This window comes from Trichechus manatus, unplaced genomic scaffold (assembly GCF_000243295.1).
Source record: "Trichechus manatus latirostris isolate Lorelei unplaced genomic scaffold, TriManLat1.0 scaffold00056, whole genome shotgun sequence".
Classification (NCBI taxonomy): Eukaryota; Metazoa; Chordata; class Mammalia; order Sirenia; family Trichechidae; genus Trichechus; species Trichechus manatus.
In genome coordinates, this window is record NW_004443992.1 from 9,276,462 (window position 1) to 9,304,098 (window position 27,637).

A 27,637-nucleotide genomic window follows, 5' to 3' on the forward strand; every position below is an offset into this window, starting at 1 on the left:
TTCAAAAGAGTGCTAGAAAAAAACAGAAAACATGTAAGCTGCTTCCTCTGACAACTGAAGAACCACAGTTGGAGCAGTAAAATGACTTAGCACATCTCTCCCTTCTGTAAGGATTCACTGTTTGATGCCACCTGATCTTTTCTTCCCCTGCGTGTGAAGTTCCCCTTCATCTACATGGGCTGCCCCAAAGGTATCTCCACGTAGCAGAAATCCTCAGAGAAGCCTAAAGATATGTAGGGTAAGAAGAGCCACAGGAATGAAGATTTAAGACCAAAACAGAAATAAAAGGAAACAGGAGCTGGTCCCCTATCTGGACCTGAACATTCAGTATACCTAAAACGTTTGCTTAAGGCTAATCTGGAGTGGGAAAGACAGATGATAGCCACATGACTTGTATTCTTAAACTTAAGAAGGAACTAAAAAATAAATTAATTAAAACAGTTCCAAAGAACAAATTAAAAAAACAGGAAGATGAATAGTTTAATTTTCAAAGAGCAATGTCTAAACCTATAAAACATCTTCCATCTTTCAAACTTAAGGTAAACAACGCATTTTCCTATCAATGCATACATATTTATGCAGGATTCCACGTGCTGAAATATAATTGATTTAGGAATTCTGTTTGCCTTGCAAGTGTTCTAAATGTTGAGACTACTAATCAGTAATGTTTATACACATGTGCTTGTGCGCGCGCACGCGCACACACACACACACACACACAATATATAAATAAATGAGTAACCTTAGACTGTAGATTTCTTAGGTAAGGAAAAGTATCACCCTGTCCCTAAGTAAAGCTTAAAAAGAGACTCAAAAGAATGCCTATATGGCATCCATCCAAATGCAAATGGAGAATTTCCAACCATATATTAGCATTTTATCTCCATAACACAAACATCTTTTAATATGTAGTACTTGCATAATGGTCTAAATTTTCTAGTTTTCTGTAATATATTTTACATAACTTTGAGCACAGCCCTAGGAGTGTAGAAGTTAAAAGACACTAAGAAATTGTGTGACAAAAGACTTCTTTCTTGGTTTCCCATAATGACCAGTATGAAAAGACACCATGAAAAGGCAGCAAGCTTTTTCTAGATCGTGAAAGCCTTTTTTTTTTTTTTTTTTTTTTTTTGTTGGTGGGGGCAGGGGTGAGGCAGAGGGGATGTGAACTACACGTTTAAACCTAAGAATGACTGTGTTTTTTTAACCTTGTTTAAAATACTCACAGCACATCTCCGACTAGTGGTTTGTGAGCTCCTGGGGTTTCTGGAAGGTGTTTGGGGATGGGTGGATTCAAGTCTTCAAAAGCCATTACAGTTTCATTTCTATTTTATAATCAATTAATAAAACAATTACATCTATATTTTACACACCCACACACATCACTTCACAATGGAACGGTTTGAGACCTTCCAAATGCATACTGAGAAAGCATGGGGAGTAGTAGGTGGAAACCATTTGATGGTTCTCACCAATTTGGTTTCTTAGTTGGTTTATCTCTTAGTTGACTGTTGCTAGTGACCGGGATGGTTTTTAACCACTAGACAGTTCTCCTTTACTTTTATTTTCCTCCATATATTGTCTAATTTATACCTTTTGTATCTGTTGTTTTAAAGACTGGAAGCAAAAAGAACATGTATATTTAAATTCAAGTTAATGAAGGGCTTAAAAATGACAATAATTCCAAAAATTCACCTCAAGAGACTCTTCACCAGATTCATAAGTTGCATTTGTCTGATTAATACTCTTGTATCAAAACGTCTCTTATACTTCAAAAATTAGTGAAGAAAATAATTGACTTTCTAAAAATTGGGAATAACCTATTGTTTGAGAAAAGAAAAAAAAAGTCTTGCAAAGCTCAGTCTGATACCTTAGAAAATTCTAAGAATAAACTAATTGATTATTTTAAGTAAAAACCAAATGTCAGGTCATGAAAATAGTTTTTGTCTATTTTGGCATGCTAACATAAATTTCAATCTTTTAATATATATTCTGCCCCCAAGCCAGACAAAATATAAAAATTATTTTTTAATTTGTTTGTCAAGAAATCTTCTTTCTACCTAAAATGATAAAGATCATGGAATAAAAAATAGGGACAATGCTAGGGGCCCTAATACGTGGCATAAATACAATACAAATGATAACTAACAATGCACAAACACCAGAAGATAAGCTAGATAACTGGGAGCTCCAAAAAATTAAACACTTATGCTCATAAAAAGACTTCACCAAAAAAGTAAAAAGAGAACCTAAAGACTGGGGAAAATTCTTTGGCTACAACATATCAGACAAAGGTCTAATCTCTAAAATCTATAGACTACTTCAACACTTCAATAACAAAAAGACAAATAATCCAATTAAAAATGGGCAAAGGACAGGAATAGAGACTTTACCAAAGAAAACATCCAGGAGGCTAGTAGACATATGAGGAAGTGCTCACAATCATTAGCCATTAGAGAATGCAAATCAAAACTACAATGAGATACCATCTCACCTCAACATTACTGGCACTAATTTAAAAAAAGCCAGAAAATAACAAATACTGGAGAGGTTGTGGGAAGATTGTAACTCTTACGCACTCCTGGTGGGAATGTAAAATGGTACAACCACTATGGAAAATGATATGGTTCCTCCTTGAAAAGCTAGAAATAGAAATACTATATGATCGAGCAATCTCACTCCTAGAAATATATCCTAGAGACATAAGGGTTGTCACATGAATAGACATATGCACATCCATGTTCATTGCAGCATTATTCACAATAGCAAAAGGATGGAAACAACCTAAGTTCCCATCAACAGATGAATGGAAAAACAAATTATGGTACATACACACAATGGAATACTATGCAATGATAAAGAACAATGATGAATCTGCAAAACATCTCACAATATGGATGAATCTGGAGGGTATTATGCTAAGTGAAATAAGTCAGTCACAAAAGGACAAATACCATATGAGACCACTATTACAAAAACTCAAGAAAAGGTTTACACACAGAAAAAAGCCATCTTTATGGTTATGAGGGAGGGGAAGGATGGGAAGGAGGAATCACTAACTAGATAGTAGACACGTGTTAACTTTGGTGAAGGGAAAGACAACACACAACATAGGGGAAGTCAGCACAACTTGACCAAGGCAAAGTCATAGAAGCTTCCTAGACATGTCCAAACACCCTGAGGGTTACTGGGGCTGAGGGCTGGGGACCATAGTGTCAGGGGGCATCTAGGTCAATTGATATAACATAGTTCATAAAGAAAATGTTCTACATCCTACTTTGGTGAGTAGCGTCTGGGGTCTTAAAAGCTTGCGAGCAGCCATGTAAGATACATCTATTGGCCCCATCCCATCTGGAGCAAAGGAGGATGAAGAAAAACAAAGACACAAGGAAAAATACTAGTCCAAAGGACTAATGGGGCACATGTACCACAGTCTCCACCAGCCCGAACCCAGAAGAACTAGTCGGTGCCTGGCTACCACCACTGACCACTCTGACAGGGATCACGATAGAGGGTCCTGGACAGAGCAGGAGAAAAATGTAGAACAAAATTCAAATTCATGAAAAAAAGACCAGACTTACTGGTCTGACAGAGATTGAAGGAACCAACAAGACTATGGCCCCCGAACACCCTGCTAACTCAGAACTGAAGCTATGTGCTTCTTGGATCAATCAGGTATGTGAGAACAAACGCGCTACCTGCCCAACAGCAAAGATGAGAAGGCAGGAAGGGACAGGAAAACTGGAAGAATCGAAACAGTCAACCCGGGGTGGAAAGGGGAGAATGCTGACACATTGGTGGGGATTGCAACCAATGTCACAAAACAGTTTGCGTATAAAATGAGAAACTAATTTGTGCTGTAGACGTTCACCTAAACATAATAAAATTGAAAAGAAAGAAAGAAAGAAGTCTGCTTTCTCCTACACAATTAATTTAAGATAAATTAATTAGCAGGTTTCCAAGGAGCACTTGGTAGATTCAAACTGCCAGCCTTCTGGTTAGCAGCTGAATTCTTAACCACTATGCCATCAGGGTTTCCATGTGTGTCTATAGTCAGATGGAAAAAGTCAAATTTACCATATGTAATGAATATATGTAAACAACATTAAAGATCATATTTAAAATGAGCTTGATAATAAATCTTTAGTGATATGTTCATCTATAATAAAATACTTTACTTAAAATTTCTTCTTTTTGATGCCACACAAAAAATGGCAAAACGATTGAAGGAAGCTTGCAAAACTTTGTGGTATTGGTTAAAAGGGTTTGGAAATCAAAAAAAAAAAAAAAAAGGGAAGTATTGGATGAAGGGCATAATCTCTGTAATTGACTGGTTGTCTAAACCACTTTATCACTCAAAAGACTTGTAAGAATTAAAATTTGAATTATTAACACAATAAATCTTACTCCTCACTATCCCTCAGAAATTATCCTCTGGTTTGACCACATAGGAAAGAAATTCTATTTTAATCCTATTTAATCTATCTTAAGATGCACATTTTCTATTAAGCCTGGATGCTTCTTAAAATCAGTCCATTTTACAATAGCAGTCAGCCAGGCTGCAGTTGGTACTTACCATTGCACATGCGTGAACATCAAACATGCCAGCATCAAAATTTGCAGAATGAGTGTCAGTGACTTGGAAGAAAATCTTGCAGACAAGAAAGCTTTTTTTTAAAAAAAAAAAAAAAAAAAAAACTCTAGGAACCAAACGGTTGTGGGAAGAGAGTGAATCACACATGCTTAGCAACATTCTTTAAGCAGGAGTCAAAAGCAGGCTAATTCTATGTAATTGCAAATCCACTTCAGGAGTCCAGTACCACTGGCTCTTAGTTCTTTTATAGATTCTTTTAAGAAATGCTACATCATCAAACTCCTGATACAGTGAATGATGCCATGGGTAAACATAGACATCAAAGAGTCTGAGCTGAATGCTGAATGTAAAAAAGTTTTAGGAACACCTGAACCAATTTATTTCACTTATGTTCCTTTCTTTTTTTTTTTGCACATACAAGTATGCTATATGATAAAAATATCTATGTGTAATTAAATTTATAAAACCATTTCAATAAATATAAAATAAACATTCTGGTCATCATGTCATATTTAATTTGCAGAGGTTTTTTGTTTTGTTTTTGCTTTGGTTTTTTAATGGTACATAAAATAATGGTGCCTCTTACAATTGATTTCATCTTACATTCAATAAATGAAGGTGTTAAATTTGGGGTTCAGTACTTTCTCCCCTTCTCATAAAATAGATGGCTAATAAGCTAAAATGTTTGCTATCTATACTGTGTTCCTAACTGCTGGTTGTGTCCCATTTTAACAAAAAATCTGCAGGCTGTTCTTAATTTTGTTTGATGTAGGGACTCTTTTCGTTGCCCAAGACTTTTAATAGCATGTGGCCCTATTTAACTGTCTCCGAAATACTTCTTGGGAGGAGAAGTGCTAGTAGTTGTGTTTCACGTATATGGTTTTCTTGAAAGCGTTGGTTTGACTCTTGTTTCCTTCACTAGGGGTGCAGGCTGTATCTTTATTGAAATGTTCCAGGGTCAACCTTTGTTTCCTGGGGTTTCCAACATCCTTGAACAGCTGGAGAAGATCTGGGAGGTAAGAGAAGAATTCTTCCTAAGTTTTAAAGGAAATAACTACATTTCAAACTTTGAACCTAATTTGCCTTAGAGGAGAATGAAGCAGTCCATCTGCTTTGAGACATGGAGCCATATATTAAGGTGGTGTTTGTCATAGATGTAAGCACCTTGGGAATGAGTGGTCAGGAAACCCTCGGTTGGCCCACAGCAGCCCATCAATCCACCTCACTGATGACATTCAGGTCTCCCGCTCTCTATTATTATTATTATCTCAACCTCCGAGGGCAATTTCTGCTGTTGCTACTTAGGTACATCCTTCTACTCTGACGCACATGGGGTTGCCGTTGAGTCAGAATCAACTCAATGGCAACTGTTTTATTTGAAAAGCATTAATATTAGCATATTCTTACGTGTTTTAGTATATTTGAAAAGTTGTATATAAACTAATTTTTAATATTACTATTTTTAAATGGCCATGCTCTTAAAAGGAATCATTTACAATGCTTTGCATTTAACACCTCCCACCCTCCAAAAAAAAACAAAACCTGTTGCGGTCAAGTTGATTCCAGCTCATAGCAACTCTATAGGACAGAGGAGAACTGCCGCATAGGATTTCCAAGCAGTGGCTGATGGATTCAAATCGCTGGTTAGCAACTGAGCTCTTAACCACTACAGCACTTAGAAATTCTGGAACAGAAAGCATAGGCTAGATGTTTCCCAGGATCTGATAGGAAAGTTCAAGTTTCCAGAACTGGCCTTAGTGAATAACACTGGCCATCTGTAGGATATTTTAGGTAATTCAGTATTTAAATGAGTTTGGACTTGAATCTGGACAGAACGTACCAAAGAACGAATGATGCAGAAAAAAAAAACAAAAAAAAACACGTCTTAACAAATCAGTCCAACAAGTCCTGCCCAGGAAGCCATGTTCATTTCTACCATTATCTTTATCACACTACAGTAAATCAAAGGGACTTTATTTTGACATTTATGACAGCTCATTACAAATTTAAAATAAATAAACATACTAGAAATAACACTGGCCTGGAGTCAGAGGACGTAAGTTCCAAACTCAGCTCTAACGAGATACAAAGTAGAGCAAATCACATAACCAACCTCCCCTGGCCTTAAATTGTATTTGATTCTCTGATTCTGTGAAGTTGCGACTTCTTTGAACAAAGTTTAAAGGGAATGTTGTCACTCCCACCATTTGTAATCAATATTCTTCTCTGTTCATTCGATGTTACCCCCAGTAAGTTATTTTTTCCTGTTTATCAATCTACATAGCTCATTGTTGACTTTCAACCTGTACTTCAAGGAGATAGCTCCATATTTCTTAGCTATACTTTATGGGCACCAGAAGGCCAGATTCATTAAATTTTATTTTCCTCTTGTCCTGTTCAAGCAGGTAGAGACCACAGTTGTTTTTTTTTTTTTAGTTGTTGTAATTAAATGAAGTTTACATTTCAAGTTAGTCTCCCATACAGAATTTTTTTTTTTTACATACATTGTTATGAGACCCTAACCGCTCACCCCATTCTGCGACAGCACATTCCTCCCCTCCACCCCTGACTCCCCATGAACATTCAACCAGCTCCTAACTCTCTCTGCCTTCCCATCTCACCTCTGGACAGAAGCCACCCCTTTGGAGACCACGGTTTTGTTATCACATCTGTAGTTCCAAGATCTGAGGACAAACTGTGAAAGTCACCACACTCAGGATCCCTGTTGTCTTTTATACCACTACATCTCAAGCATGTTAGAATATTAATCATATTACCAACAGCTCCCTGAATTTGTGTTTTACTAAATGTGGTCTACACAGAGAGAAATACAAGAGCTATTTTGGGTTCTATGATATTTGATGTAGGAATTGCTTTGTTGACGCAATGGGTCCATTCTACATCTCCCAACCTCTATCCACAATTTTCCTCTACATTTATCCTGAGAAGTCACTCTTAGGAATAAAGACATTAAGGAAAGTGCTGAATCTTTACCATCTTCCTGAACTCTGTGTGTGTGTATTTTTACATCTGAGGAGCTGTCACCATTTTCTAAGCAATTTGTTTTAAACTAATTCTTTCAAGAAATTTTTGTTAGCAGGTAATCCTGGATTCAGTTCTAAAATCAGAATAAAATAAACTATGTAGACTTTAAACTCATTCATCAAAATGCCTTTAGTTTCCACTCCAAAAAGGCAGATAAACCGCTCCTCCAGCCCACTGTGCTTAAAACATAACATTCACTAGTTGCCTTTTAACAGCCTTCAGGGAAGGAGTAAATCAACAATTTTTGGTTTTTAGTGTCCCAAACAGTGAAGATTTAGTAATTTTCTCAAGTGTAAAAGAATTCAATAACTTCCAAATAGAAACTTGAGCATCAACTTCCCAAATAAAGTATATTCCATTTTTTTTTTATTTAAACTTAAAATCTCAAGTTTAAAGATTAAAAAAAATATTCATTTTGTTGGCTTTAGTTAAACATGGTACAGTGTAACCAGCAATTCTGGTAACTTATACCTTAGAGAAGATGTGGATGTAGCCATTATTTATTTCCTTTAAGGCTTTCTCGTCACTGCTTTTCTTTCTTTTCATTGTGCTTTCCAGCCAACACAAGACATTTGGGCACACGTGACTTACACCCACTTGTTTACACATGCACTTGTGCAAAGACATAAGATGGTGGGTTAAAAAAGAAGAATTAGTTCCCCATCCTCTGGCTGTCTCCCACAAAAGAAGAATTAGTCCAGTTGGTTTTTCAAAATGGACTCTGGGATTCTTAGAGTTCCCTCAGGCTCAGGGTGGTTAATAGGAAAAGCCTATAATCCTTTCAGTAGCTTTTCAGTTTGTTTAGGGAATGGATCAAAGAAGGAAGATTTTACTGGGTGGCATGATTTTTTTTTTATTATAAGGGAAAATAGCACTTCAGTATCTTTTGTGTAACGGCAAGCTTAATAGGCACCAAAATATGTACCTCTCAGCCAGAGTCCTAGTCAGCAAGCTGATAGAGATTAAGATTCTGGATTCTTCATTGATTATATTCAGTCAATGTTGGGCAATTGATTTCCTGCCAGAACAATTGAGCTGGCATCTATATCCAGTGCTTTACAGGTGGAGTCGCTAGTCTCTTTCCACGAGAGATGATTCTAAGAAGAGTTATATTTTAGTGGTGTAATGAAATCTATTAGTGTTTTACTAATATATATTTTTTACTAATATTTTACTAATACAAAAAAAGATGTTACTTTGGCTCCCATATATTACTGGCTATGGGTTTTATGATTATCAGATAATATACTTAACAGAAGGGTAAGATGATGCCTACAGGGGGAGTCCTAGTGACAGCTCCATCTAAAATCTGAACTTTTTTGGCTTTGTACGCCATAAGATTTATTTTCACCCAACATCTTAATTGAAACTAGACCTTCAATTTGGTAAATCCAAAGCATAGGCCAGTTGTTTTTCAACTCATTTGGCTACCATTACAATCCAACAGTGATGAACCAAATACCATATCCAAGCTACTGGACCACAGAGAAAATAAACAGATGAGATGAGTTTGGTAGAGAGGTCTGGGGTCATTTTTAGCCAGCATTCCACTGCTTAAAGGTCAGTAACTTGAATCCTTTTTAATTTGAGCACATCAGGGAACAGCTGAATGCCCATGCTGAGGCATAATTTACGCTGTCAAGTGTGTCCTGTCAATATACATATGGTCATCTGATGTAAGGCAAAAGGACAGTCACTCTTACCTCTTTAATCCCTAACTCCCAACATGGCATCCTGACGCATGATCATCATGCATTAAGTGTTTAGTGACGAGGATACAACTTTAAGGAAGGCTATATGGTCTGCCTTAGAATAACAAGTGAGTTAGTGAAGATACAGGCTCAAGACCATAGGAATACACTACTGTTTTGCCCAAGAAGCTACCAATGTTGGAAACACATCAGCTGGTATAATGTGACATGCATCTACTTCTTCCCTATTCCTCCCTAATCTGTCTTTCATGTACCTGTACCTGCTTCATCCACCTCCCATCTCACCTTTCTTTGTCTTTATATAGGTGTTGGGAGTACCTACAGAGGATACTTGGCCTGGAGTCTCCAAGCTACCTAACTACAATCCAGGTAATATTGACCTAAGCTTCCAAATGCCCTGATAATTAACAATGTAATGAGAGCATTGGCCACAAAAGGAGGGTGTTTGTATTGTGAACTCAACAGCAAAAATAGGTCTAGATAAATTTCTAGAGTCATATATTCCCTAGGGAATCCTTTTACAAGTGAAGACACTGAAACAGTAGTCAGGGTTAGAATAGTTCCCCAACTCTGCAAAAGACAAGTAGTAAACTGGATAAGAATTTGCAATGACTATTATATGGATTCCATATTCATTTCTGAACAAGATGGATTGACACAGTGGCTGCAACAATGGGTTCAAGCATAACGACTGTGAGGATGGCACAGGACCTGGAAGTGTTTTGTTTTCTTGTACATAGGATCACTATGAGTTGGAACCAACTCAAAGGCACCTAACAACAACAATGGCAAAATGACAAAAGAACAACTTAAAAGATGGTCTCACATTTAAGCCCCATGACTATCACTGAGTTTATTTGCTAGATGATTGTATCTCATAAAGTATAAAAGAAAGCTAACGTAACCAAAGGAGTTAGAGGCTCGCTAGGCCTAGGATAGGCCAGGTAATATATCTCTAGGTTATACTTACCAAGAATTCATCCTTTGCCTCTAGACCTGACACTTAGTAATTTTCTGTTGCACATTTGGTTCTCCGAGACTGGCTCCTGAGGGGTGAATTAGGAAGTGATAGAATTGTTGCCCATGGGGAAGTCTTTAAGGAGTCCCATGGCCAAGCCACAGGGGTCAGATTACCCAGTAGTCTTTTCAAGGATGTTGAGAGAGAAGGAAAGAGACAAGCAATGAGGATGAAGGGCTGTATCAGAGGCTAGAGAAGCAAGTGTAATGGCCATACCAAAGCTCAACTCTTATTGTCAGAATCAAAGGGAAGGTAGATACTTATAAACAAGGACAAGGTTAGGCTGAATGTGGTTCAAGCCAGATTTTCTAGCCTTCATATTTTTACATTGTCCCATTACTACAGATTCTTTCCAAATTCTTATGATTACTAACTTTGGTATGAAATGATTCTGGAAGTGTTTCATGAGAGAAGGAAATGGTAGTGAGGTTAAAAATTGATTAAAGAGAAAATAGAAGACATAGGAGGTTGGGGAATTTTTTCCCCCTTCTTTTCTCCAGCATCTAATAGTTTTGCTCAAACAGCTGTATGTAGAGATCAGACATCTTGAACTCACAAAGATTACAGGGATCCTATAGCAGGATAAAGATTAAGTGTAAAGTCCTTTCAGTTGCTTTGTGAATGGTCATATCCATTGCTAAGTGGCCTTAGTGTTCTTTACAAAAGGTTCACCATTTCTAATTATTTTGCTAGAGTTCAGCACATGAGAAAAAAAGCTACTCTCTGACCACAAAGTTTAGAATAGTGCCCTTATCCTTTCATTTGGAATAGGGGGGAATAATAACAGGCTTGGTGTGAGACTATGGTCCAGTCTGCAATAGCTGCTGTCTCCAGTTGCCATGGTTTCCAGGAGAACCTGGTTCTCATCCTTTCCTACCCTGCCAATACCTCTCCCTACATATCCTCCTCTCCAAATGGAAATGGGACCCCTTTATCTTCCTCAGCTTCCTAACATGGATGCAAGCAGAAGTTTAGGGTCCCAGGTGGGTTTTAGAAAACATAATTGGAATGATGTTAAGACAAAGTTGCCATGGTGATCATATGCTGTTCCCAAAACCTCAAATATTTGGGTTTCAGGTTGGTCCCGGCAGTAAGCAGTGATCCTTAGCACAGAATGCTTTGGTGAGAACAATAATGATAGAAAATGGGCCAAAATGATTCTTTCCTACTGGATTGTATACTAAATAAGATAACTAGGTTCCAATAAAACAGGAAGAAATATGTTACATTTTTCATTTTGCTGGCATTTCAAAGTAATGCCTATTTTTTTATTTAAGAAGAAAATTCTCCAGGCCCAACTTTAATAGGGCACATATTTTATATTGTTTTTCTTATAAGAATTCGATTTAATTCAAATTAGTAAAAAATTTTTGAGCGCCTACTATCTGTCAGGTGCAGTATGATGTACAGGGCCTGCATGGATGGATAAGGTGTGTTCTTTGATCTCAAGAGCTTGCATTTGTATTCATGCATTCACCTACATCCTTTCTCCAGCTCTCCTTATTCCTTGGATGCTCATCTGTGAGCCCTGCTTCCATAGGCTTGGGCAGCTTGTGGCTGTGTGCCAGGCTGAGCTTATGGAAGAAAGGGAGTTGTAACCTTAGCCACAGCCAAGATGTCTAACTCCATGTTAGTAAATCTTGAAAGTCCAGCCTATCTTGGGCATGAGGTACTACTGATAAATCAATTATGTGGACAAATAGGTTTTAAAAGGATCATCAATATCTGTGTTCTAGGAACATTCCCTTATGTGAATCAAGAAGCCCCTTTTGAACACCTCCCATACCCATCCCAGCCCGAACTGCATCTGCTTCCATGCACTTGAACTCCTATTAAAGGGGTAAACCAGTTGCCATGGAATCTACTCTGACTCATGGCAACCTCATGTATGTCAGAGTAGACCTGTGCTCCATAGGATTTTCAATGGCTGATTTTTTTTGATCACCAGGGCTTTCTTCTGAGGCACCTCTGGGTGGACTCGGACTGTCAACCTTTCCGTTAGCAGCCAAGCCCATTTACCATTTGTATCACCCAGAGACTCCATTAAAAGGGCGCAGAAGAGAGAATGGGAGCCAGAGAAATGTTACAGATGAGAACTGTGTTCACGCCATTCGGTATATGATTTCCATTCCTTTCCTTTTCATTCTAAGTAGTAGTAAGAGCCCCTGAACTTTCAGTATAGCCAGTACAATTTTGAGGGAGCGGGAGAGCTCAGAACTTGGCAGAACCATCTAGTGTCCATCCATACCTACTCTGCCATTTCCAGGCCCTGTATGGATTCTGTCTAGGAGGACAACACAATTTCTGTTTGTACAGGTTCAGGAAAAAAAAAACCACCTGGTGCTAATCTAGCCAGACAGGTTTCTCTTACCAGTTACCTGTTTTCTTGGGCTGTGACAAGCAGGGTTGTAGGTTTTCTAGCTATCAGTTAAGACTCTTGTGCCTGATTAAATGTGGACAAGATAAGAGGGATATATAATTTTGAAGACTGGCCTTTCTCTCCTTCCTCCCTCCCTCCCTCCCTCCCTCCCTCTCTTCCTTCCTTCTTTCTCCTTCACCTCCCATTTTAAGCAAGCTGGCTAAGAACTCTGTGTCCTCCACTTCAAAGGACCAGTTGTCTTATTTTGATGTGGGCAGATTGAGAAGTAGGCTTTGAAAAGTAGGCTCTTTTTTTGTTGTTGTTTAATCTTCTCTCCTGGGATAGCTTTCAGAGCAATATATCTGAGTGTCAGTAAGGGGGTTCTGACGAGCACGGATTCCCAGACTCTCAGCAGGATCATTCTCTAACAGAAATATGAAAGCGAAATATTAAAAACCCTGGAAACGTGAACTCCATCTGCAGAGTCTTGCCTGCTTGCACCATGGGAAAAAAAGATCTCCCTGAAAAAAGAGGGAGGAGAAAGAAAGTGCTTTGAGTAAGAGGTTTACAGGTTTAGTAGAGCATAGTAACATCCCCTCAAAGAAGTGGGTGTTGCTCTCTGACCCCCCAAAAGGCTCCTCCTTTGACTCAGCCGCCAGAACACTTACCCTCCCCAGGCAACACACCCTCTTTTCACATGCTAACCGAGGCTCCTGTGATTGGCTGAACAATAAACTGGTCACACTTGCTAACGGGCTGCCATCTTTCACACAATTAGCCAAGACACATTAATCAAAGTGGCCGGGAGCTGGGACTAGGCAGTGGGGGAGGGGAGAAACCTCCGTGATCCTTCCTCAGGGTCCACAGGAAGCAATACTAATGAAGAATAGCGTGCTGGAGGGGACTCTACCATCGGAAAATCTGAAATGAATAAAACCCCTAATGAGACCGTATCTGAGATGTACTGGGTTCCTGGCACAGAGGAGCCCAGAAGCTTAGAGCGAACTGGGTAACCTTCTTGGCTAAAATCTGCCAATACAAGACGGTAGTGCGAATTTGAACAGTGAACCTCCAAAGACATTTTCACAAAGTTGCGAATTTGAACAGTGAACCTCCAAAGACATTTCCACAAAGTTCCTTAAGCCTTCTTAGCTCCCCCTTTCACCCCTCCCCGCCAAGAAAATACTCCGGAGTCAGTGTCCTTTTGGGTTTCAAGCACTTCAGGGTCCAACTGGACAGTGGGTCTGCCAAACCACAGCTTATGTTTCACCGGCAGAACCAATGGGACTAAAGCATACATACGAACAATTTAGAACCTATTCAGAGAAAGTACCACTGGCAAGGTGTAGATCCTAAACCAACTATTTGAAGAATATTAAAACAGTTAATTTTAAGAGGAAAAAGAAATTAATTATCGTTTGTATTTTCCATGGTAACGTCTCCTGACTTTTCCAAAGTCCCTTAAATAGATTTTCCCAATGGTGGTTTAGAGCTGGTAAGATCATCCCTTAGACCAGTTTAAAGCTGGTAAGATCATCCCTTAGACCAGTTTAGAGCTGGTAAGATCATCCCTTAGACCAGTTTGCTACAGAATCATGTAGGGCTTTTTAGACAATCGACTAAATATTTAGATGTTTCTCAGCTCAAGCAAACGGAGGCCTTGCTCCTCTGGAGGTTGTCCAGTCTCCATCTCATTAGATGCGAAGATCCTGTGATAAAGAGGAACTTATTTTTCCCTGTGCACATGACTGCAGCCCAGTTGTGGTTTTTAATGTGTCATTGATTGTTTCATCCAACTCCTTTTGCTCCACTGAAAGGGTCTGTCGTGGCTCTGTTTGCTTCCTTAAACACAGTTTTTGAAAGCGCTTCATGCTGTGTGAGCTCAAATCCTAGCATTAATGTACTGCTGGGTTCATTTCTCCACACTCAAAAGCGCTGAGTTTAAATCCCTCTCAATTCCATTCGAGGCACCAGAAGACTTTATCCTTCTCCACTAATGGTTCCAAGTTTACATCTAGATACTGGGGGTCAAGGACAGGAGAGGATTTAGAAATAACAGTGCATGACATTAGTCAATGCATTTGCCAAATTGGCAATTAGTTCCTGATGTGCGTGCAAAGCATTTGATTCCTGTCTCTTTGAAGCTTGTTCCCATAGAGAAGGGAACAGAGTCCACAGAGGCCTTCAAACTTTTAAAGAAATATCTGCTGAAAATCATGCCTGATTTGTGACATGAGCTCAGCCACAGGGAAGCATCCGGGATTATCCTGGTTCTTTTAGTCTCAGGAAAGAACACTGCACATGGACAGTTTTTCCCCTGGAGGAACTTAGGGGAAATCAGAAAGCAGAAAAGCGGTACTAAAAGTCCTGCAGGGACCCAGAATTAGATGTACAATAAACGATAGGCAAATGGACCCCGCTGACAACCAGTTATTTTCAGAACGCTTGCTTTTTCAACTTCTGACCACCAGGTGGAAGCAAGAAATAACAGGGGACTGACTACTGACTTCAGACAGGATTACGTTACAGCAATGTAGCCTCACTCTTGGAATGTTTTATTCTGACCTTAAATCAAACGTGAAAGCTTCTCTTCATCTGACTCCACTATGGGACAGATGAAGAGTGAAATCTAAAAGGATCCTTGCCCCTATTGGGATGATAAAGATCTAGAATGCTTTGGGTTCAGAGGGTTCTAAGCATGTCTCTGTGTATTTGCTTGAACACAATCTGCAACCCATACCCTTAGCTCTGTCACATGAGCTATTAGCTGAGGGAGTTACTCATTGGATTGAACTAAGGGAAAGGTTCTGATAAGAGAGTTTTTAACTGTGGGCTTGAATTCTTATATGGGGTCAGTGGTGTCACTAGGGGTCTGCGGGGGTTGCTGAACCCACCGGGTGACACCGTCAGAAAGAGTAACGCCAAAATGACTGTCTATAATATTTTTGTGCAGTATTTCAGCAGAAATTTATTATTTTTTAATAAAAATATCCCTGTAGTTAGTTAAAACAGCAAAAATTTTTTTCGTGAGCCTGGCTTACATGTGTCAATATACCTACAAGGCTGTAGGGTCGCTGTGAGCTGGAATCAACTTGACGGTATGCAACAACAACAGCACAAGGCCAAAACTGTGCGAATTTACTTTTTGAACGTTCTACTGCGCTCCGGTCAGAGCTGTCATTATTACCCAATTACGATGCTGCTTTGAATCATTTCGTGCGCATGCTCTATAAGCACGCGCTGTTGTCTTTGTTGCTGCGAGTGTTTTTATAGTCGCTGATTTTGTCAAATTTTCTGGTGTTTTAGCTACAATATTGTGGTAATTAGATGGGGGGGGTGACACCGTGAGTTACCGAACTGGGTGACACCAACCCTAACGACACCACTGTATAGGGTGGCAAGTCCAAGCTCCACCGTTTACTACTATTTGGGGGAACTGGAGGAAGTTACTTATTTCCCTGTTCCCTAACCTGCAAAGGAGCCTTGATGGCTCAGTAGTTAAGGCACTTGGCTGCTAACCAACCAAAATGTCGGCAGTTCGAACCCACCAGCTGCTTCACCGGAGAAAGATGTTACAGTCTGCTTCCATAAAGATTTACAGCCTTGGAAAAACCCTACGCGGCAGTTGTACTCTGTCCTGTAGGGTGGCTGTGAGTCGACATCGACTTGACGTCAGTGGATTTGGTTTTGGTTCTAATCTACAAAATGGGAGAAATTCCATCATTTCAAAAGTGCTCCCTATGTGCCAGGCATTATTGGTGTTGTTGGATGCCATTGAGTCAAGTTTTCTACTCATAGTGACCCCATATGACAGAGTAGAACTGCCCCATAGAGTTTTCTAGGCTATAATTGTTACAGAAGCAGATCACCAGGTCTTTCTCCTGCAGAATCACTAGCTGGGCTCGAACCACCAACCTTTCGGTTAGTAGCTGAACACTTAGTCCTTGAACATACATAATTGCTAGCCCTCACTACTGCCTGCCAAGGCCAATGCTGGTAGGAGTAGCACTTTTTTACAGATGAGGAAACAGAGGCTTACTTCCAGGTTCAAACAGGGGCATTCCCTAAATTGGAGATAGGTCAATTCACATCCAAATCTTGTTCTCTTTCCATTAATGATGTTATATCCCTCAATCCCATTTTGCAAGGTGGTTCTGAGAAATAAATGCAATTTTTGAAATGCACCCACCCTGGTGCCTAGCTTTAAATACGTGCTCAATAACAGTTAGTGCCCATCCTGTTTTTTACATGGTGTGGCAGCTTAGCAGGAGCCACAGTGGCGCAGCCTGGCGGTTTGAACTCACCAGCTGCTCCACGGAAGAAAGATGTGGCAATCTGCTTCCGTAAATATTACAGCCTTAGAATCCCTATGGGGCAGTTCCACTCTGTCCTGTAGGGTGGCTATGGGTTGGAACCAACTCGCTGGCAATGGATCTTTTTTGGTGTGACAGTTTAGCAGCTCAGTGACTTGCCATGCTTCAGACCCAGTTATCAGTGTGTGAGAACTGCTGCTTTCCAGCGCTTCTCCTCCCGTAAGCCTGTTTCTTTATATTTAGCTCGCTTAGAATTCTTGACTTCCTCTGGTTGTCAGGCACATCTCCTGGCTCCAGAATTGACTTTTAGTTTTGCTTGCTTGGCCCAACATCTTACCTGGATTCACACACACTGAGTGCTGACCTTCAGTTTTCAACACCAATCTACATCAGTTTGAGTGCCTAATAAGGCTGTCCCTTTCTGGTGAAGAGTCCATTCTGTTCCCCCCACCTGAACCGCTGTGAGATGTCTGCCCACTCCATGCCCACACAGGCCCTTCACTGGGAGAACCCCTCACTATCTACATCCTACGTAATGATTACCCAGAACAAAACAAAAACAAAAACTGTTGCAGTCCAGTCAATTCCGACTCATAGCTACCCTACAGGACAGAGTAGAACTGCCTCATAGGGTTTCCAAAGCTGTAAATGTTTACGGAAGCAGACTGCCATATCTTTCTCCCACAGAATGGCTGGTAGGTTTGAACCACCAATCTTTAGGTTAGCAGCCAAGCGCTTAACCACTGCACCACCAGGGCTCCTTTGAGTACCCAGTAGAGGCTATTAAATCCCAGACAGCATTAGTGTTATCATTGTTAATTTTACCAAAAGCATTCATCACATTGGGTGGGTGGGGAGGGTGGGGGATGGCAGCATGGTATAGTGGAAAGAGTGCTGAAGTTTTCTACAGAGCAAACCTGGCTACTTCTAGTCCTTCTAGTAGTTTACTTCCTGGCATGTAATAGGTACTCAATAAATATTTGTGAAATGTAATCAATTACTAGGAGTTAGAAAAGCTAGATTCTAGTTCCACTTGCACCCCTTAAGACTCTAATGATCTTTATCCTGCCTGCTTGCCTTGCTAAGAAAGTGTATGTAAGGTATCATTCACTTTATTACCATATTTTTACACAAACCCCTCACCCTGTAAAGGTGGAAAACTTGCAAGACCTGGAAAAACAAGGCAGTCTCGTTGATTTCCAGCTGTCACAGGTTTCATAGTAATAGCTACTATTTATTGAACAAGAATTATGAGCTGGGCACTTTACATACATTATTTCACTTTGGTTCATAATAGCTCTATGGAGCCCTGGTGGCATAGTGGTTAAGGGTTTGGCTGCTAACCAAAAGGTCAGCAGTTCGAATCCACCAGCCACTCCTTGGAAACCCTATGGGGCAGTTCTCCTTTGTCCTATAGGGTTGCTATGAGTCAGAATCAACTCAATGGCAATGGGTCTATCACACAGAGGGAATGTTATCATGCCCATTTTACAGATGAGAGAGCTGAGGCTTAGAGAGATAGATGCCTTGCCTAGGGTCACCCAGCCATTAAGGGGGTGACCCAGAACACTCAGACTTGTTGCACTCCAAGGTAGAGTTTGTAGCACTCATTCCACACTACCTTCCAACCATCAAAGGGCAAACATTAAAACAATGGCCTAGACTTGGCACCCACTAATAACACTTTTCCAAGTCTGTTTGCAAATGATTATTTTCTTCAACCCAGACTTGCATTTAGGATCTGTGAATTTGGCGACATGTTTCTGAAATGTAATGTGAGTGGAGTCCCTACCCTGGGACTCCAGCAGCCCTCCCTCACTACAGCTAATGAAGCCGCCTGCATTCTTGGAATCTATGAACCGTGATTGGGCTCATTACTGTTTCACTTCTGGAGAGCTGCCGAAAGCTCCTGGGGAGTTACTATTAACATCTTTATTAACCCGACCCCCAAATCAGTCAGTGAAATTAATTTAGATACACAGTCCACTTTGATCTTCATTAATAGTTGCTTCTAGTTTCTACATTTATTTTTAGTTTCCTCATCTTTAATTTATTTGGTGGCAATGATTACTTTTTATTGAGAGGGACTAGATGATCTTAGAGAGAATTGCAATTAAGTAAAAAGCAGGTAAAAAAGGATTTTTTTAAAAGGGAAAACCCTGCCATGCTCCTTCCCAGTGCAAAGAAAAGGGGCCTTAAGGTTCCAATATCATGGAACTGGCTCAGACCAGAGGCGTTTTCATCTTTGCAGCCACTGCCTTCTACATCTCTGTAAGATAGAGTGAGATGCGTGAGTGGGCTTTCCTGGGTTACTCTTAAGACATTTTAATGATAAGATTTAGTAAATGTATTTCATTTGTATTTTTCATCCAAGCATCAACTTCTCATTCACAAAGCAAATATTTATTGAAAGTTAGGTGGTAGGGGCTGGGAGATTCAAAAATAAATAAGACATTGATACCTGCCTTCAAAGAATTCAGTCTGGAAGGGGAAACCAATAATACAATGTAGAAAGTATTATTATAGCAGCATCCCCCAGTGACCTCTGGGAACACAGGAAAAGGCCCTCATAGTTTATCTGGGGAATTCAGAAATGATTTTGAGAGCAGAGACATGAGCTGGGTCTCAGAGATACTCAGTAGGCTTTCTCCAGGTAAGCAAGATGGAAAGGACATTCTAGCAAAAGGAACTTGTGACACAGAAGAATAGGATAACAGGTATATTTGGTAATACACCCAGCAGGTACATTGTACGAAGCAGCTAGAATGTTTACTTTGTGGTGGGTTGTCACAAAATGGAAAGGTAGGTGGGGAACAGATTAGGAAGCGTTTTGTAATTATCCTTACTGATTTGGACTTTGATGTATAAGCAAAGAGTAGGCATTGAGTGATTTTTAGCAGGGAAGTGATATTAAAAACTCATTGCAGTTGAGTGGATTCCGACTCATAGCAACCCTATAGGACAGAGTAGAACTGCCCCATAGGGTTTCCAAGGAGCGGCTGGGGGATTTGAACTGCCGAACTTTTGGTTAGCAGCCGAGTTCTTAACCATTGTGCCACCAGGGCTTCGGGAAGTGATACGGCAGGATTTAAATTTTGGAAAAAATTGCTTGTAAGACTGTATATAGAACTGAATTGGGCAGGGGAGGCCAGAGGCAATACGAAAATGTCCTAGATTCTTGTTTTTTTTTTTTCTTTTAGATTGTACTTTAGATGAAGGTTTACAGAACAAACTAGCTTCTCAGTAAACAATCAGTACACATATTGTTTTGTGATGTTGGTTACCAACCCCACGACATGTTAACACTCTCTCTTCTCAACTTTGGGTTCCCAGTCACCAGCTTTCCTGTCCCCTCTGGGCTTCTAGTCCTTGCCCCTGATCTGGTGTGCCGCTTTAGTCTTGTTTTGTTTTATGGGGCTGTCTAATCTTTGGCTGAAGGGTGAACCTCAGGAGTGACTTCAGGACTGAGCTAAAAGGGTGTTCAGGAGCCATACTCTTGGGGTTTCTTCAGTCTCTGTCAGGTCAGTAAGTCTGGTCTTTTTTCGTGTGTTAGATCTTTTTCTTAATTAATTTTTTAAATTGTACTTTAGATGAAGGTTTAAAAAACAAATAGTTTCTCATTAAACAGTACACATATTGTTTTATGACATTGTTTAACAACCCCACAACATGTCAACACTCTCCCTTCTCAACCTTGGGTTCCCTATTACCAGCTTTCCTGTACCCTCTTGCTTTCTAGTTCTTGTCCCTGGGCTGTTGTGCCCCACTAGTCTCATTTTGTTTTATGGGCCTGTCTAATCTTTGGGTGAAGGGTGAACCTTGGGAGTGACTCATTACTGAGCTAAAAGGGTGTCTGGGGGCAATACCCTTGGGGTTTCTCCAGTCTCTGTCAGGCCAGTAAGTCTGGTCTTTTTTTGTGAGTTAGAATTTTGTTCTACATTTTTCTCCAGCTCTGTCCAGGACCCTCTCTTGTGATTCTTGTCAGAGCATTCAGTGGTGGTAGCAGGGCACCATCTAGCTGTGCTGGACTCAGTCTGGTGGAGACCATGGTAGTTGTGGTCCATTAGTCCTTTGGACTAATCTTTCCCTTGTATCTTGTTTTCTTCATTCTCCTTTGCTCCCGAAGGGGTGAGACCAGTGAAGTATCTTAGATGGCTGCTCACAGGCTTTTAAGATCCCAGAAGATACTCACCAAAGTAGAATGTAGAACCTTTTCTTTATAAACTGTGTTACGCCAATTGAGCTAGATGTTCCCTGAGACCATGGTCCCATATCCCTCAGCCAGTAATTCAGTCCCTCAGAGAGTTTGGATGTGTCTATGGAGCTTCTATGACCTTGCCTTGGACAAGCTGTACTGGCTTCCGCAGTAATGTGTACTGTCTTACCGTTCACCAAAGTTATCACTATTGTCTATTTATTGTTTTTCCATTCTGATCCCTCCCCTGCCTTGTAACCATCAAAGATTGTTCCTTTTTGTGTGTAAAGCTTTTCATGAGTTTTTATAGTAGCGGTCTCATACAATATTTGTCCTTTTGTGATTGACTTATTTCACTCAGCATAATGCCCTCCAGATTCATCCATGTTGTGAGATGCTTCAAAGATTCATCATTGTTCTTTACTATTGTGTAGTACTCCATTGTGTGTATGTACCATAGTTTCTTTATCCATTCATCTATTGAAGGTTGTTTCCATCTTTGCGCTGTTGTGAACAATGCTGCAATGAACATGGAAGTGCATGTGTCTATTCATGTGACGGCTGTTATTTCTCTAGGATATATTCCTAGGAGTGGGATTGCTGAATCATATGGTATTTCTTTTTCTAACTTTCTAAGGAAGTGCCATATCATTTTCCAGAATGGTTGTACTATTTTGCATTCCCACCAGCAGTGCATAAGAGTTCCAATCTCCCCGCAGCCCCTCCAACATTTGTTATTTTCTGTTTTTTTGGTATCTCATTGTGGTTTTGATTTGCATATCTCTAATGGCTAGTGATCGTGAGCATTTCCTCATGTGTCTGTTGGCGGCTTGAATGTCTTCTTTGGTGAAGTGTCTGTTCATTTTTTAATTGGATTATTTGTCTTTTTGTTATAGAGGTGTTGGCTTTTCCTATAGATTTTAGAGATTAGAACTTTGTCGGGTTTGTAATAGCCAAAATTTTTTCCCAGTCTGCACGTTCTCTTTTTACTCTTTGGTGAAGTCTTTTGATAAGCATTTAGTGTTTAATTTTTAGAAGCTCCTAGTTATCTAGCTCATCTTCTGGAGTTTGTGTGTTGTTAGTTATAGTTTGTATCCTGTTAATGCTGCATATTAGGGCCTCTAGCATTGATCCTATTTTTTCTTCTATTCCTCTATGATCTTTATAGTTTTTGGTTTTATGTTTAGGTCTTTGATTCATTTTGGATTAGTTTTAGTGTATGGTGTGAGGTATGGGTCCTGTTTCATTTTTTTGCAGACGGATATCCAGTTTTGCAGCACCGTTTGTTGAAACGTCCTAGCTTCGTGAAGGCTAATGGGAAGTTTCCACTAGAGTAGAGGTAGTAGATAAGGAGAAAACCAAACTGGTTGCTGTCTAGTCGATTCTGACTCATAGTCACACTATGGGACAGGGTAGAATGGCCCTGTGGGGTTTCCAAGGAGTGGCTGGTGGATTCAAACTGCCAACCTTTTGGTTAGCAGCCTGGGGTCTTAACCACTGCCCCCCAGGGTCCCATAATAAGGATAACCCCATTGCCGTGGAGTCAATTCCGACGGCTGTTGGATTCAAACTGCTGACCTTTTGGTTAGCAGCCAAACGCTTAACCACTGTGCCACCAGGGCTGCATAATAAGCAGAGGAGGGGGCAACTCTAAAAGCCTCTGAGAGGTGGAGCCAATGGGAGGCCCATGTGAATTGTGAAGGAGAACCTGTCTCCAGTGGACAAGAGACTCACAGAGCCATTCACTTGGACAGGTAACAAATGGGAGAAGGGACAGATTTGTGAGGAACGTAATGAGAATAAGGTTTGAACATCTTGAGAGTAAGATATCATGGGACTACCAAGTGGAGATGTCTAAAAATCAATTACAAATACAAGCTTGTGATTATAAAAGAGTCCCTGATTTAAAAAATACTGAATTGAAAGTGTACGTGGATAATATAGAAGTGGTACTTAAAGCCTCATGCGCGAATTAGATTGCCCAGGGAAGGTATGTAGAGAAAGAAGACCATGATGGAACCCTGGGGGACCAGTTGTGAAGGATGAGGCAGAGGAGCCTTTGGAGACTGAGAAAGAACAGCCAAAGAGGCTGGAGAAAACCGGGAGATAAAAATACCACGGAAATCATATGACCATAAGCTCATGGGGGCGGGGTAGAGGGGGGTGGGTGCCCTGCATACCAGTGCTGAGCACAATACCCGAGTGTAGTAGGCCCTGAGATATTTGTAGAGACTAGAGAGGAGTGATAAATGTTGTCAAATGATACATCATCAAATATGACAAAAACACTGAAAGTGTAATCAAGTTATTACAGCTCAAAAATCACTTGTTGGGTGGACAGACATTAAGTATGGTACTGCCCCTGGCAGAGGAGAGACTCCTGAGGGGATTCCCTCCACCGTCTCCATCCACCCAGGAGCAGGACCTGGCTTCCCCTTCCTCTACATAGGAACAGGCTTCAGAGGATGGGATATTTTGTCAGAATTCCCAGCAAGTTTTGATGCAGAGATAGAAAAATGATGGGCTACAAATATGAGTGGGAGCACCAGGCTCCAATACCAAGGAGCACTCTCATGGAGGGCCCTGGCATTTAGTGTCCTAACGATGCCCAAACAGAACCCTAAAGCCTGGTGACACAGCACCAAAGAGCCAAGTTCAGACTTCCTGAGCCAAAGACTTAAGGAAGCTACCAAGTTAGCCACCTGAGGAAGAGTGAAGCAAGCAGCTGAGAGGGTGACGAATGTGTGCGTTTGGGGAAGGGGTGAGGCGGAGGTAGAAGAAGCATAGCTACAGATTTTTGCAGTGCGGTTTCAAAGTTTTAAAGTTGCTGCTTGAGATAGCTAAATAAGGCCAACAACATTATCAACTATTTAAATATATGGTATCTCAAGAATGCATTGTATTCAGGAAATTCCAGAGGAGTAGTTCAGTAGACCACACTATAAGATAACCCTAGAGTGATTTTGGCCAAGTCTATAGTAACTAGAAAATGTTTTACCTTGAGCTAAGTCTCAAAATGGTCCTGGTGGTGTTTTATCAGTTCATCAGCAAATCTCTGTGGACTAAGGTTACCGTACTGGAATCAGTCGTGAAGTACGCTTTATTAAACATTTATGAAAAATGGATTCTTTTACTATGGTAGCAACAGTTCTGCCTTCATTTTAATTTTACTTCATTTAGTTTGCAAATTAAACTTTCTGCCTTTTTATGTTTCCTTTTGCAACTTACTTTGTCTTTCTTGCCTCGAATTCCAATTGAAATCAAATGGCAACTCTTTTAAAGAGAACTGCAGAGGGTGGAGACAAAGAGAAATCTGGTCTAATGATTTACTATAATCTTTGCAGGAAGAAGGGAAACAAGCTAGCTCCAGACCTATTATTTTTAGAGGCCGTTGAAACCAGAGAAACAGACTCATTTTTAAATGGTGCTGTTAAAACGCCCGTTTGTGGATCATGCTCTCATTGATCACTAGCAGTTTAACTGCTGGGAAAAATCAATGCCAGAGAGGCAAGGTCACTCAGCATCAGGTTATCTGCATCAGAGTGGGAGGGTAGGCCACACTTAGGCTTTGGGCTTTGACTCTGCTTCATAAGGGCTCCCTGACTGATCCTGGACATATCAGTTCCTCTATCTCAGCTAACCCGTTGCTGTGGAGTCAATTCTGACTCATAGCAACCCTATAGGACAGAGTAGAACTGCCCTGTAGGGTTTCCAAGGAGCGCCTGGTGGATTCGAACTGCCAACCTTCTGGTCAGCAGCTGTAGGTCTCAACCACTATGCCACCAAAGTTTCCATAAAGTTGTTGCGTGCCCTCTGGTTGACTCTGACTTATAGAAACCCATAAGGTTTCCAAGGAGCAGCTGGTAAATTCGAACTGCTGACCTTTTGGTTAGCAGCCAAACGCTCAACCAACTTAGCCACCAGGTTACTTCTCAGCTAAGGTAGCTACAAAATTGGTGCGGGAAAAAGTTGGGCACAATCAGTCTGCTTAAGATCTGGAACCTCAGACACAAAATGTTGTTGTTGCTCCTGGGTCAGCTCTTTCAGGTCATCCGTTTCTGGTAGGATTTATGAGAACTGATTTTCCCTTGTCGTGCTTCCTGTCTCTCATCCTTTAACAATGTATTAAGTATGTGGCAGACACCGTGTTCTACAATTGTATTTACATTGATGAATTAGATTCTCACCAACCTCACCTGAGCTATTATAGATGAGGAAATGAGCTTCAAGAGGTGTGGGGCAAGTTGCTGGTGAGTGGTAGACCCTGCCCTCTTTGCTAGACCAGAGATCGTCAGCCTTAGCTTCACACTAGGAACATCTGGAGACCATTTAAAACAACCGTAACACACAACAACTAATCAATACCTAGATGCCCTCCCCAGACTAGTTGAATGAGACTCTCTAGGGGGTGGAGCCAGGGTTTCCTTTCTTTTAAAAGCTCCCTAGGTGATAATAATATGTAGCCAGGCTTCAGAACCACTGTGTTAGAACATGCTGCCTCTCCAAAACGAGAGACAAAAACAAGAGGGAAAAAAAAGGAGTAAGACTAATACGTATTGAGCCCCTTTACATATCAAGTGCTTAATTTTATTTAATCCTCCCAGCAACTGGAAAATTATTTCTATTTTACAGGTTTGGAAATTTCTCAGTTACTTAAGCAGAGAGGTTAAGTAATTTCCCCAAAGTCCTAGAGTTTTTACGTGGCAGAAAAGAGATTTGAGCCCAGGCATGTTCACGTTACTATACCACACCACAGAGCTTGGAGCCATGTCTTTGGCCCATGCTGAGGGCTCAAAAGAAACCCAGCCAGGCTTGTAAGAACTCGTGCTTGGAGCAAGTTAGAATTTCAGTAGAAGGAAACAGTATGTATAGAAGGTTTCAAGGAGAACAAAAAGGCCGAAATATCTAGAGAGGACAAAGAGAAGATAAGTGGTAGAAGGGGAGAGGGTATAAGGCAGAAATATCATTTTAAGTGAGAATTGAGATAGGTGGTGCAATGGTTAAGAGCTTGGCTACAAACCAAAACGTTGGCAGTCTGAGTCCACCAGGTGCTCCTTAGAAACCCTATGGAGCAGTTCTACTCAGTCCTGTAGGGTTGCTATGAATCAAAATCAACTTGATGGCAGTGGGTTTGGTTAGGTTTTTGTTTTTTTTTCTCAATTTGGAGTGGGGAGTAGAAGGGATTTGATAAGGTACATCAGACAAGGGAAACAGGCAGAAAGGAAGGAGGCAAAGTGTGAGGAAACACTCAGTATCCGAATTCTCACAACCACCCTCTAAGGGGACTAGAATTATTCCCCTTCTGCAGATGGGAAAACTGACACCCACTGAGGTTAAACAATACCCTCAGGTCACACAGCTAGTACGTGCAGAGCCCAAATTCAAACCTAAGGTCTAGGGTGTGAGTACCTAACCACACACTGTCCAGACTGCCCATCACAGTTCAAAGGAAGAGAAAGAGGAAGAAGAGACAAATAGTATTTTGTTACATGCTCAGAAGCAAGCACTTTACATTCATTATCTCAATGAATCACTTTAGTGTCCTTGTGAGATGAATATGACCTCCAATTTGAGTTAAGGAAACTGAGGTTCACCGGGGTTAAAATACCTCGCTTCAGGTCACCATGAAACTCAAGCAGTGGAGTCAGTATTCAAAGCCAAATTCAGCTGACTCCAAACCTATGCTCTTTCTATTGTTCTACCAGAAGTATGACTCTAAAATTAGGAATAGTATTAAAATACTAAAGGCCGTTGAGCATTGTGCTTTTTTAAAGAATTATCTATATGGGATTAAATGGGCAACAGCAACTTGAAAGATTAGATAGGAAATTTAGAGGCAGTGAGTTTAAGTTAATGGGGAGAAACAATTCAGAAAAGGAGAGTGAGAATGGTTGCACAACTCAAAGAATGTAATCAATGTCACTGAAATGTACACACAGAATTGTTGAATTGTTATATGTTCTGCTATGCATATTCTCAACAACAGCAAAATAAAATAAATTATTTTAAAAATAGTTAAGACCAAAAGAAAAAAAAAACACGGCACATAGGGCTCTAAGAAGGGAAAAACAGAAACTGGGAGAGACTGAAATGGGTTTCATTATGTTTATTGGAAAATAGGCTATGACTGAATGAAGAAACATTTTAATTTTGCTTGGCCAGGGAAGAACTGTAAACAGGCAACATGTAAACACCTTTCTTTGTAAAACAAACCTGTGAGGGGAAGAAGCAAAGCAATACCTAAGAAAGTGATTTGGAAATAAACATACTAAAGAAATGCCAGGTATTATCTTTACTGCTTATTTGAATTTAGGCACAATCATACTGAACAGAGAGTAAGTCACCTGTATGTACAAGTGCTTGCCTTAGTGCCCACCTGGGACTATAAAATGCCAGCAGAG

The 27,637-nt window shown here is 40.4% G+C and overlaps 1 protein-coding gene across 3 annotated transcripts in view; it reads left to right on the top strand.

The window, feature by feature from the left end:
* Positions 1-27,637, top strand: part of CDK15 (cyclin dependent kinase 15) — a 103,054-nt gene that overhangs the window by 51,217 nt on the left and 24,200 nt on the right. For all 3 annotated transcript variants that reach the window (XM_004378230.2, XM_004378228.2, XM_004378229.1), the window contains exons 9-10: positions 5,517-5,610; positions 9,657-9,720. In XM_004378230.2, coding sequence (XP_004378287.1) covers positions 5,517-5,610; positions 9,657-9,720 — 158 coding nt within the window. The remainder of the gene's footprint in view (positions 1-5,516; positions 5,611-9,656; positions 9,721-27,637) is intronic.